Source organism: Panthera onca, chromosome C2, assembly GCF_046562875.1.
Source record: "Panthera onca isolate mPanOnc1 chromosome C2, mPanOnc1 haplotype 2, whole genome shotgun sequence".
NCBI classification, from domain to species: Eukaryota; Metazoa; Chordata; class Mammalia; order Carnivora; family Felidae; genus Panthera; species Panthera onca.
Genome location: NC_138347.1, coordinates 131228302 through 131241698, shown reverse-complemented (window position 1 = coordinate 131241698; position 13397 = coordinate 131228302). Strand labels below are relative to the sequence as shown.

Sequence of the window (13397 nt, the reverse complement as noted above, 5' to 3'; positions counted from 1 at the left end):
CAAGGCAAACACAGGCATCTCCGAGGGTCCGTGGCTTGACAAGGAGAACCCAGGCTGAATTTCAGCTTCTCTTTGCTACTTCGGCCTGGCACCATCGGGAAGGGAACAGCCTGCCCAAAGGTGCATGCAGCCCTGTGTGCACTAGAGAGCCGAAATTATACGGACGGGGGCAAATGCCAGTGAAACGCTGGCTACCGCAGTTAGCACGACTCCTCATCTCTTACTTAAGTCACACGTCTTTCTCCAAAGAGCCAAGCTCTGTGTATCCTGCATGTGAGATGGCCCGGCCCCACAGGGACAGCTAGCATTGCTTCACCCCAGACACTGGTGGCAAAATGTGGGAGTGGGCTTGCTTTGGTTCTGCTCTCCCACGGGAAGCCCCAGAGATATGCGTACGTGTTTGAAGTTCCTGAAGGGCACGAACTGGACGATGTCTCGAAGGACAGGCTCTCCCTTGGGTGACCTCAGAATGCCATCGTCACCATCCAGCATCTGCATGTCGCTGAAGTCAGCGTTGCCCACCCCGACGATGATGACCGACATGGGGAGGTGGGAGGCGTGGACGATGGCCTCCCGGGTGTCGGCCATGTCTGTGATGACGCCGTCGGTGAGGATCAGCAGGATGAAGTATTGCTGCAATTGATTGGAGGCCAGGTGACCACGGGGATGGAGAGGTGGGGGAGACAAGGACAATACCAGTTATGTACGCAGGAGGCTTCTGTGCATACTGACCACTGCGACAGTACTGACAGACTTTTATGGAGTCTGTCTTTTTATGGAGTCTTTTATTGAGTGTTACAGCCCCAACGACTTAAGGTTATGATGAATGGAACTTAAATGCAGGCATACGAATTGTGGGTTAATTCTAATAATCACCTTAGTGGCAGTTACAAAGCACAGGGTAGTGGACAGAGCAGCAGAGGGGAGTCAAGAGGGCCTGGCTTCAAAGACTCACTCTCTGAGTTCCTGGGAAAACTCCTTCCCTCTGCTGGGTCTAAGTCTCTTCATCTGTGAAGTGAGGAATGGGACTAGACCATTTATCCCATCCTCTTCAACTGTGGGATTTTTCAGAGTCTATGAATGATTTGCCCCATATGATAGCCACTAGCTCCATGTGACTACCGAGCCCTTGAAGTGTGACTAGAGTAACAGGGGAACTGGAATTTTAATTTTATTTCATTTAAATGAATTTAAATTTAACTTTCAAAATGAAGACTCGATTCAGTTATTGGAAACCTCTGAAGGACATCTGGAACCACTCAGGTATGTGAATCTAGCTTCTCAACGATTAACATATAAAATGTAAAGAAAGATCAAGTATTTGTGGTGATGATTTAGCATCCAAATTAAGATGATGTAAGTAAATACACATGGATTTTGAAGACTGAGTACAAAGAAAGAATGTAAAATATTTCATTAATAATTTTTTTATACGGAACATATATTAAGATGAGAATATTTTGGTTATATTGGGTTTCGATAAAATGAATTCCCTAGATTCCTTTAACTTTTAAAAATGTGGCCACTAGAGAAATTAAAATTGCATATACGACTCCCATTACATTTCCAGTGGACAGCACTCATCTAGAGCCTTGCTGGCGGAGGGTGAGGGCTGCAGTCTCTTTCCCCAGAGGCCATGCACCATGGTCTACTTCGAGTGTGCTTGTGGGTGCTCAGCTCCTGTGGCTTCCTGCCTGCAGACTGGCTGGCCCCTTTCCACCTGCATAGGCTGGCAGGTGGCTCATCTGAGATGGAGACTGCTGAAGAGGCTCTGTACGCATCAGCACAGGGAGGGTCAGGACGTGCTATGGGGTCTGGAGAAGGAACACTATCAGAGGTCATCACTGCTGTGAGTGGCATCATGATAGCCTCTGGTGTGAGATGAGAGAGAAGTAGGGCCCTGGCCTGCCACTCATGCCAATCTACTATAATTTTTGCAATGGGTCCAACATCTACAAGGAATAAATGTGGGATTATGAAGCCATTTCAAGTTGCCATATTTCAAAGAAGAAAGGCTGGATAGAATAGCCACATTCTGAAAACATTTGGTTTTGAGAATCCTACTTAAAAGGTTGCACACAGGCTGGTAGCATTAAAAGTTCCCACTTCTCTTTGTAAGTCTGAAAAAAACATTTTAGATGAAATAAGCTGTCAAAAGTGCAACTGGAGAGAATAGAAATTCACACTATGATGAAGACAGCCACATGTTCTACATGCTTTTCATATAGTTTAACGTAAAGACTATTTCTGTTCCATGTCCATTAATTAACTACCCATCCCTAGTTCTAGCTAACCGACCAATATGCAAGTTCATTTCAGTTGTACATTTTCATTCATAGCCATGCTCTTTGAGTCTTATATAGTTACAAAAAAAGGTAGCCTGGGAGTTTGGAGGAAGATTTCAGTAGGATGACCGCATAGTACAGCTAGAAAGGTGCAGAGAACGGGCAGAAGGAGGCAACTTGGTGGTGGGAGATATGGGGAAGAGGTATAGAATACACCAGAATCATAAATCACCCTTTCCAGGGTATGCGTTGGAAGGCCAGGCAGATGCCACACCTGGATGGAGATTGCTGCTGACTCATAAACAGATGAGCCCTAGTCTTCCTTTCTCCACTGTCCCCAACTGCCACCGATTTGATCTTTGTAGCCCCAAGGGATGGATCATCCCTACCTGCTCGATGCCTCCAGAAACAAAAACACCTGAGAGTCACACTACCACATCAAGAAACTTTAGACTTGAAATGGTCTAGAGACAGGGTTGGGAAAATATTTTCTGTAAAGGGACAATAACCAATTATTTAGTAATCTCTATCCAACAACCTAACCTTGCTAGCGTAATATGAGAACAGCAATTTCAATACTTAATATGAATGGGCATGGTTGTGTTCTTTTTTTAAAATTGTTTTAATGTTTATTTATTTTTGAGAGACAGTGAGAGAGAGAGAGAGAGAGAGAGAGCAAGAGCAGAGGAGGGAAGATAGAGAGGAAGACACAGAATCCGAAGCAGGCTCCAGGTGCCGAGCTATCAGCACAGAGCCCGACGCAGGGCTCGAACTCACGAACCATGAGATCATGACCTGAGCTGAAGTTGGATGCTTAACCGACTGAGCCACCCAGGCGCCCCTGATAACATTTTACTGATGGAGTCTGAAGTTTTAAATGTCATATAATTTCCATGTGCCATGAAATTATCATTCTTCTTTTGATTTTTTCAACCATTTAAAAATGTAAAAGCCCTTCTTAGCTTGTAAGCCATTGAAAAACACACTGCAGAATGTAGTTTGTTGACTTTTCATCTAGAGCAGGGATTTTATTTTATTTTTTTAAAGATTTTAATCTTTAAGTAAGCTCTACACCAAACTGGGACTTGAACTCAAAACCCCAAGGCCAAGAGGTGCATGCTCTACCAACTGAGCCAACCAGGAGCCCATAGAGTAGGGATTCTTAACCTGGGCCTGTGGACTGTTGAAGGATTTCAGATAGTCTGCGAACTTGGGGAAAATTACATTTTTATTTTCACTAACCTCTAACTGAAATTTATCATTTTAGTTTTAACTGTACTTGCAACTTCATCACCAATAGAAATCACAGAATATTTTCCTGTTAAATTACAGTGACTGCAAATATCTTACTATATCATTTATATCAATACTACTTAGAAATTACAGAATTATTAGACTAGTTACTAGTTCTTATAATTTAATGTTAATAAAAGAAGCATTTTATTACTATATTTATCATGCTTCTTAGCTACATTTAAAAATGTTTTGCTGAATGCATTTCAATACATTTGGTTTATTTATAATATATATTTTAATTTGTGCATTTAAAAGCATTTCTGAGAAGCGGTCCACGGGCTTCACCAGCTGTTAATGGCGCTCCTGGAACAAAACAGGTCTAGAACCCCCACTCTGAGAAGATTGTCAGGATTTTAGAATCTGATCCTTCCAGGTTCAATCTAGCTAAAAGTAACAGGCTGCACATTGCCGGATCGAAATCCTGATGGAAATTTCCAATAAAGAAAGCAGTAGCAGTTACTTCCCAAGTCAGGCCAGGAAAATGCTCACAGATGAAACATTACAGTCTTTGAATGAACTGGGGTCTTTAGATAGGAGGGGATTTTTTTTTATTCCTACAAGGGTTCCACAAAACCGAGAAGAAAATCTGACAGCCATAGATGCCCTGTACAACTTGCCCAAGAGGCTCAAGGTTAGGACCTTCAGCTATCAGTGATAACAAGGGGCCCTGGACCATACGCTGTTCAAAGAACAGGGAAAATCCCTGGGGAAAAACATCAGTGTTTCTGGCCTACAGGGTAAATTATCTGAGGTTGTGTGGATTAGATACTTCCTTCACTGATTCCTGACATGTCCTTTCAAAGCAGACACGCCTGTCCTTGGGGGAGTGAGTCATGGCCAAAAACTCACACTGGCTTTAATCAGGCCCGAATCCAGACCCATGTCAGCCCTATTCTCTTTTTATTCTTGTGGGTCCTGGTTTGCTAGAGGGCCTGGGATCATTCAGTTTTTAAACTGGGCTGTAGGGAGCTCTGGGGATATCTTGTCTGCTCTTGGGGATAAAGGAAGTAAAGGCGAACAGACAAGTTTGAACCTCATTCCTTAGCCCAGATTTAGCAAGAATGGTCTATTTTCTTAAAATCTATTTTATATGTTGGACTTCTGAGCAAGGTATCATTTGAAGAATTTGAGTTTGAAGTTCTGTGATTGAAAAAAAGTTAAAAAAAAAATGAAATACTGATCCTGTTGAACCCTTATTTGTAAATCTTGTATCTGTGAGGATTCAGATTTTCTCCATGGCCTCTGTGGGTTTGGCAAGATAGAGGCACCATTGACTCTGAGAAGTACAATTTTCAGAAGAATGTTGCGGAGGAAAGTCTGACTGGTATAGGTGGATCGAGATATTGAGGTAGATTCTGCTTTTGCTTTAAAGGAGAGTAAAGTAAGGGAGAGTAGCTAAAGGGTAAAGTGGTGTCAAGGGAGAGATTGTAATTCAAATAGAGATTATAGCCTGTTTTATTTGCTAATGGAAATAAGTCTTCAGTAGGAAGGGGAAATAGATGATAAGGAGAGAAGGGGAACATAACTGCTGGACCAATGTCCTTGGATAACTGAGAGGGGATGTGCTCCAGGACACAAGACAAGAGGTTGACATCAGGTACCAGCATGGCCCTCCATCTATTCTAACATGAGGAAGGCTGAGAACCTGGGCACATAGGTTGCGTGAGTTCATGTCAGGAGATGAGGGAGTAGCATATAATCTTCTTCACGGAAATGCAGTATCTTGGACCCAGGATAAAACTAGAGAAAATTTCAGATATTGGCAATATTCTACTAAATTAAGAAAGCTAGAAAGAAAAGATATCGGTATCATTAAAAATGATATATAGAAAAGTTATTATGGTTATATTCAACTCTAAGATTTTAGGGGAGAAAAAACCAAACTCTTTTCAGCCTTATAGCCTTGGTTTACATTTCTCTTAAGAAAACCATGAACATGGGAATGCAAGCTGGTGCAGCCCCTCTGGAAAACAGTATGGAGTTTCCTCAAAAAACTAAAAATAGAACTACCCTACGACCCAGCAATTGCACTACTAGGCATTTATCCAAGGGATACAGGTGTGCTGTTTCGAAGGGACACATGCACCCCCATGTTTATAGCAGCACTATCAACAATAGCAAAAGTATGGAAAGAGCCCAAATGTCCATCGATGGATGAATGGATAAAGAAAATGTGGTATACACACACACACACACACACACACACACACACACACGCACACACACACACACACACACACACACACACACACACACAATGGAGTATTACTTGGCAATCAAAAAGAATGAAATCTTGCCATTTGCAACTACGTGGATGGAACTGGACAGTATAATGCTAAGTGAAATTAGTCAGTCAGAGAAAGACAAAAATCATATGACTTCACTCATATGATGACTTTAAGAGACAAAACAGATGAACATAAGGGAAGGGAAACAAAAATAATATAAAAACAGGGAGGGGGACAAAACAGAAGAGACTCATAAATATGGAGAACAAACTGAAGGTTACTAGAGGGGTTGTGGGAGGGAGGATGGGCTAAATGGGTAAGGGGCACTAAGGAATGTACTCCTGAAATCATTGTTTCACTATGTGCTAACTAATTTGGATGTAAATTAAAAAAAAAAAAAAAAAAGAAAGAAAACCATGAACAGAATGTAAAATAAATCTTTGCCATGATGTTTTGTGTTGCTGCATCTGACCACAAGGGGACAGAATCATCCATTGTTTTACTTCTGTTTTGCTTTGCTTTCATCTGTAGTATGGGTCCATTGGAAAGCAAGCTTATTTTTGGATGATTTTTTTGCCCCAGGAATATGAGATGAGTATGACCTGCCATGGACTATAATAGCTTCCGTTGTGGAGTGTCTCCTGGGTTCAGATAATGTGGCAGACATTTGAGATGTGTCATCTCTGAGCCTCACAATAACCCAGCAGAGTTGGGTATGATTATGTTCATTTTTCAGATGAGGAGACTGAAGGTGGGGGAGGGTGAAGGCACTTGTCCAAACTCATACAAGTAGAAATGTCTGTATTTATTGTCAGAGTGGGATGGGTGCCATGGCCAATATCCGGGTGAGTGAACACCGTTTAGCAGGAGGACCAGCCCTCTCCTTACCGATGCCTCCTTGGTGTTAGTCTCTTCTGATGCTGACTTGGCGACCTTCTGAATGATGGGGGCGATGTTGGTGGGACCATAGAGTTGGAGCTTGGGAAGGCAGCTCTGATAGGCTTCCACAACTCCTTGAATTCCTAAGGTGAAATTGGTAAAGATCAGTAGCACTTCAGTATCTCCTTAAATCTATGTGCAATCAAACACACGCAGAAATAAAACATTAAATTGCCCCAATAGTCCTTTTCAATGTCACATTTATGTCCTTAAGGTAAAAAGGAAAACACCACATCACTGGTGGTGTTGCCCACAATCCTGATGAAATCATTCTCTTTAAAGGCTCAAGTCAAAAGCAACCTTTTCCACAAACATTTCCCTAATATCCCACTTTACACAAAAGATTTCATTAGATCTTCACAGCACAATGAAATAGATGTTATACCCCTTTTATAGGTGATGAAAACTGAGGCTCGGGGAGGCTAAATGATCTGCCTCAGGTCACAAAGCAAGTGAGTCATAGTCTCAGGATTCAAGCCTGGGTCTTGCCTGGCTCTCTCTAAAGGCTGTGCTCTCAGCCACTAGGCAAGTCAGCTTTAATGTTTCTCTAGATTTCACACCACCTGCTGACTCTACTCTAGTCTATATCACCCTCGGCCACCCGTAGGAGTCACGTGTACATCGTGTCATCATCATTATTTAATGGAATATGTTGAGGGATTTCTAGCTGGAAATAATGGAACACTGACCAAATCCTTTGAGAAGGCTCTTTCTGGCACAAAACCATAAAGCTTCTTGTTTGAAGTCACTGAGGCCATATCCTTTGCCAACATGCTGAAAGTGTCAAATGATTTCCGTGTTTCCCCCTCTCTTTATTCCTTTATACAGGAGGAAGTTGTGAAAAATAAATCCCTAATGAAAACTTGGAAAGCAGAAAGAGGGGTAGCGTATCACTGCCCATTGGATAAATTTCTCCCCCATGTTTCTTTGGCAGAGAAATCCAGAAATTACTATCAATATTCTTGCTGTAAGCTTAAGACCTCTTCTGCATTCTGTCTTTTAAAATTTTTTTTTAAATGTTTATTTGAGAGAGAGAGAGAGAGAGAGAGAGAGAGAGAATGAGAATGAGTGGGGGAGGGGCAGAAAGAGAGGGAGACACAGAATCCGATGTAGGCTCTGCACTGTTAGTGCAGAACCTGATGCGGGGCTTGAACTCATGGACCGTGAGATCATGACCTGTGCCAAAGTCAGATGCTTAACCAACTGAGCCACCCAAGCACCCCTGCATTCTGTCTTTTATGGCTATTTTTCTGCTCTGTTATTATGGCTCTCTGTTGCCTTTGGAGTAGTAAGTTTATTTGGATAGAGAAAGCCTAGCTGTCTGCTGTGGACAGATGACTGTGGATAACGGACACACTGTATCAGAGCAGAGAGACAAAAATAGGAAAGGTACACACGGAAGGGATGTGAGACCTTGGCTTTCTTTTATGTGTGATTTACCTGCACATTCTGGATTGTCTTCATTAAAGTTGATTGCGAAGTCGTGAGAGACCTAGACACCAATTAAAATTTAAAAAAGGAAGAAAGGAGAATTACAACTTTAATCCAGTAAGGAGGCACTGGGGCTTAGAGTTTGCAAACAAATGCCCATTACATTCATTATGTGTTAAGCAGCAGGAACCATTTTAAGCCTTTACACAATCAATCTGAGATGGAGGGTGAATTCTAAGCTCCCCGTGGAGTTGAGGTGACAGGAAGATTTTCTAGAATCAGATAAATGCTGGCAGGAGGGGAGAATAAGGCATATAAAAGGAATTGAAGAAAAGATTTCAGAAAAATGTAACTCCAAATAGCTTCCAGATAGAACTGGCCACAGGCTGGAGGCTTAGATTTGGCTGAACTCTATTTGGACCCTCAAAAACCCAAGCTGTCTGCTCAACATGGTGATGGTTATAAAGGCTCCAGCTAAGCTGTTGACATTTACGAATCATTCTAACATTATATGCAGAAATATAGGGCCAGAGGATTTTCAGATATATACAGGTAAAATGGACTCTATTCCTGGAAAAGTAATAAAGTAATATACTTTTTAAGCTTCCAGCACAAATTCCTCTACCTGGCAAGACCAGGTAGGACCATAAGGTCGAATAAAATATTATTTACTTTTTTTGTTTCTAAAACCTGATAAAACAAGAGGGATGTTTTGGCATCTGGACATTTTTATTGGATCATTTGGAATTATATAGAGACTTGCATTTCAAAGGCTATTTCCAAGCATTGACTCTATTAGGTGCTAGAAAATAGGTCACTGTGTGAAAAGACCCCTCTTTTCTTAGTGTTCACGCTAGCCCACATTTCCTTGCCCTGAGAACTTCCAGGAAGTCAGCTGACTTCTAACCATTTTACCTGCTTTACTTACCTTAAGTCTTTCTCAGGCCTCCAGAGCCTGCTTTGCCTGCCTAGCTGAAAGTTTTGGGGAATGAATGTCCCTGGCGAGTAGCCCTTAATCACTCACTGGATGACAGGATATGGTATATCAATACCCCAGCTCCCTTTATCTCTTGGGGTCTGTGTGCACTCTACGTTGTCTTCCTGGAGGCCCCAGAAGAATTCAGCTCTGGCTACCCCAGTGGTAACTGGCTTGTTAGCATACCCTATGTTGACTTCTCCCCATTTTCCCACCCTCTGTTGAGCTTTCCTCCACCTCTCAAATAAACAACTTGCATCCAAATCCTTGTCTCAAGATCTATTCCCAGGAAAGTGCACACTAAGACACAGGCGCTTGTGGCTCAGTTTCAAGACAAACTCTGAGATTTTATCCTAAAGAAGTAAATTGTGATGACCTTGTAAACTCTCCGGGGGCACCCGGCTGATTGAGACCACCAGTGCCTATTAGAGCAGAGGGGAAATTAGGCACGGCAAAGGGGCATTTGCATGGCTTTGTGAGAGCACAGATGAGGATATGTGAGGGATGCCTGTTAAGACAGCATCCCCGGGGCGCCTGGGTGGCGCAGTCGGTTAAGCGTCCGACTTCAGCCAGGTCACGATCTCGCGGTCTGTGAGTTCGAGCCCCGCGTCAGGCTCTGGCCTGATGGCTCGGAGCCTGGAGCCTGTTTCCGATTCTGTGTCTCCCTCTATTTCTCTGCCCCTCCCCCGTTCATGCTCTGTCTCTCTCTGTCCCAAAAATAAATTAAAAACGTTGAAAAAAAAAAATTAAAAAAAAAAAAAAAAAAAAAAAAAAGACAGCATCCCCATCTGAAGGGGATTGCATCTCTTCAGCTCTGCTAATTCTTGCGTGTGAAATCTCTTAATCTCAGTGTTGTTAGTTCTTTTAGTTTTTCCAGAGAAGCCAGAAATCTGATATTTTACATGAAATGGCTTAATTCTTAAAAAACATTTTTTTTAAACGTTTATTTATTTTTGAGAGACAGAGAGAGAGCATGAGTGGGAAAGAAGTAGAGAGAGAGGGAGACACAGAATCTGAAACAGGCTCCAGGCTCTGAGCTGTCAGCACAGGGCCTGACGTGGGGCTCGAACTCACGAACTGTGACATCGTGACCTGAGCCGAAGTCAGACACTTAACCGACTGAGTCACCTAGGCACCCCTGAAATTGCTTAATTCTTAAAAAAAAATTTGTGTCAAATATAATACATTTGTGGCCTGAATAATGTCTACAGGCCACCAGTCAGCAACTCCCAGTCTATGTTCTTCCTCTCCATGTGCTCCATTTCCAACAAAAGCTTCTAGAAATCTGTAGCCATGCCCAGCAGGGAAGACAGTATGGGGTATAAGGCAAACAAGAAAGAGGACAGGTCAGGAAGACATGCCACTCCATCCAGTGCTCACTTCAGCAGTATCGGGGAGATGGATTCCCTTTTTACAAAAAGGACACAGAAGGGGAAGGCCCTTGGTCTGACAGCTCTGGTGTGGGAGCAAACGTCAGCATTTTCCTCCTGCCCTGAGACTCAATCGGTAAAAGAGAAACTGATGACTGAGCAGTATTGCTTCCACTTGGCTTGCAGCTCAGAGGAATTGATGAGTTTGGAGCAGGAGCCTTGCTGTCTCTCCAAGGCCCTTCCTCCTGTGGGAGCAGAGTTCTCTCTGGAGAGCGTCCCATGGGGGCATCTGGTATACCACAGCACAATGCCTCAGCTCCACTGCAGTGCAAATCTCTCTGCACAACCTTTGTCTTCTTTGTTCATGAGAAATCAGTATCAAATAGGACTCCAGTGTTTACACGGGAAGCTTTCAGCTCCCCAATACTCTAAGCCAGAGTGCTTCTCCTTCAGGACTTCTCTGTATCTCTCTGCCACACAAGCCTGGTGCTCAGAGACTTGGCCTAAGGGACTCTGCAGAAGTCCTCGTCATGGACTTTCACAGTTGGCACTGTGATCGATAGGATCTTTCTATAGAGGACACCTGCGTAGATAGGTTCCGAGACAGTGGAGATCAACTTCCTGAGCGTCTTCTCAGTTTCTGACCATACCTACAGGAAGCTCAACAATGGGACTCTTCCTGTGCCCCTCTGGGAAGACTCATCCAGAATACCAGGAGATTGTTTCATCGAAAGATAGGCTCCAAGGGGCTAATTTCACTAGTTCTGAAGACCATTTCTGAGTTTTGGGGCTCTACTTACATATTTTTATCAAGGGCCAAAAGAGTGAATTCCTATGAGGGAAACCGAAGTTATTCTTTTTACACCAGAGGATCTATACTCACTCACCGTGTACTCTGGAGGTATCCTGGCACCGAACCCAAAGGCCGGGAACATTTTGTCACTGGAAAAAAAAATAAGTTGCTTCATTTGTTCACCCAATGAGGAAGAAAAACATGAACCTGTGTTACCTTGCTGGGACATTTTACTCTGCCAAATGCTGACTCATGCTCTTGATTATCTGTGGTAACAGGGGATAGTGGCAGCGTGGATAATTAAAATCAAGAAGGAATCCCAAAGTTCATTACAGTCATTAGTCTGCAATTTCTTCCCATAACTTTTTGCTAGATTTGATACTGACGAATAATGGTCCAGGATTTCCTCACCTCCCCAAGCCTACTTTTCTGTCTTTGAAAAGTGATCATGAATTAGGTAACTCCAATTGTTGACTGTGTTAGGGTTTTTCATATATATAATCTTATAAAATCTTTCTAGGGAGAGATCATTATTCTCATTTTACAGGTGGGGAAATGTCTTGGGAGGTAAAGTGACTTGTTCAAGATCAGGCTGCTGGTTAGAGCCAGGGTTCAAATCCAGACAAGTCTAAGCCAAAAGGGGATATTTAAAAGTAACAGGAAGCTTAGAAGGCTCTAATTGACAGAGCTTGGTTCCATCTACAGGACTCATTTTGCCCATTATTTTATTTCATACAAACAAGGATAAATTATTTACATGTCTTTTCATGTCTTCTGAATGCAGAGGGATGCTGTTTTTTGGTATTAATACCTTTACATCTGCCACTGCCTCTCTGTCCCAAAATGCCCCTTGCCCCTCTCTTCAGCATAATACTTGCCACAGAATGTGTGCTCCATAAATATTTAATGAAAAGATAGCCCATGAATTGAATCATGGCTTGGTTTCTCTTAGGCATATTGAAATTTCTCTCTTTAATTTATTCATTCACATATGTTATACCTTACCTCGTACTTTACTGTACTAGAGGTGAAATGATGGGGAGAAGAATTAACCTTAACTGGCACATCCAATCTGCCGGGTATGATGCTAGGCAATGTACATGTTTAATTCTTATACTACCCTTGAATTTCCACCTACTTATTATTCCTATTTACAGATGAATAAACCGAGTCTCAGAAAGGCTAAGAAAGTGGCCTAAGGTGTTTACCAGGGAGGATCGTGTGATTCTAAAGCCCGTGCCTTTTCTGTTGTCTCATTATACTTTAATGATTATATATAGCATTAAATGTGATTTCCTTCTGGCACTTCCTTCTGGCACTAACTGATCCCCTGACCAGACAACAGGTAAGACTCTCTTTAGGCAAATTTTGTGGGGTTCTGGAGTATTGCTCTCAGCAGAGGAATGTTCTTCTCATGCCATCTACCTTTTACTTTTCCATTAAATATACCACCAAGATTTGTTCTTGGAACAATTCCTACATTTCTCAGTTCTTTGCAGAGTTAGTCAAGGAGAAAAGGAAACTCATTAGGGCTCCCTGTCCCTGAATGGCTCTGTCAATAAGAGGGGACCCCCCCCCCCACAAGGCTGACAGAGAAGTCAAAGTACCAAAGCCAGATCTTCACCCACCACCAACTGACAGATTTAGAGGTCATTAGTAGCCAATGATGGCTTTGATAAAACTTCACCAAAATGAGCCAATTTGAGCAAGGTTGGGTAGGAGACATGAGGAAGCCAGCATTCTTTGAAATTAGTCAAATTCTCCAGAAAATCACCAGCTCTCCCTTTTCCTCACTGTTGTGTAGATATGGGCTTTGTGGGGCACTGCATCTAGCAGGTAGCAGAAAAGGTATTAATACTGATAAATAGAAAAACACAACAGCTTATAAAGGATTAGCCACAGCTCTGAGAACAAAATACTTCTGGTCCTTGGAAATACTGAAATACTTTGCCACAGTAATTCCACCACCCCTCCCCCCCCCCCCCCCCCCCCCCCCCCCCCCACTTAACCAAGACAAGGGCAGGCAGCTGTGAGAGGGAATCTATGAGGGAGATTTCAGAGGCCCTTTCAGGGTAACTA

The 13397-nt window shown here is 42.7% G+C and overlaps 1 protein-coding gene across 2 annotated transcripts in view; it reads right to left on the bottom strand.

The window, feature by feature from the left end:
* The window catches only part of CPNE4 (copine 4), a 493123-nt gene that overhangs the window by 7211 nt on the left and 472515 nt on the right, over positions 1–13397 (bottom strand). For both annotated transcript variants that reach the window (XM_078432340.2, XM_060638666.3), the window contains exons 12-15: positions 11413–11467; positions 8189–8240; positions 6698–6831; positions 397–633 (exon numbers count right to left, since the gene is read on the bottom strand). In XM_078432340.2, the coding sequence (XP_078288466.1) occupies positions 397–633; positions 6698–6831; positions 8189–8240; positions 11413–11467 (478 nt within the window). The remainder of the gene's footprint in view (positions 1–396; positions 634–6697; positions 6832–8188; positions 8241–11412; positions 11468–13397) is intronic.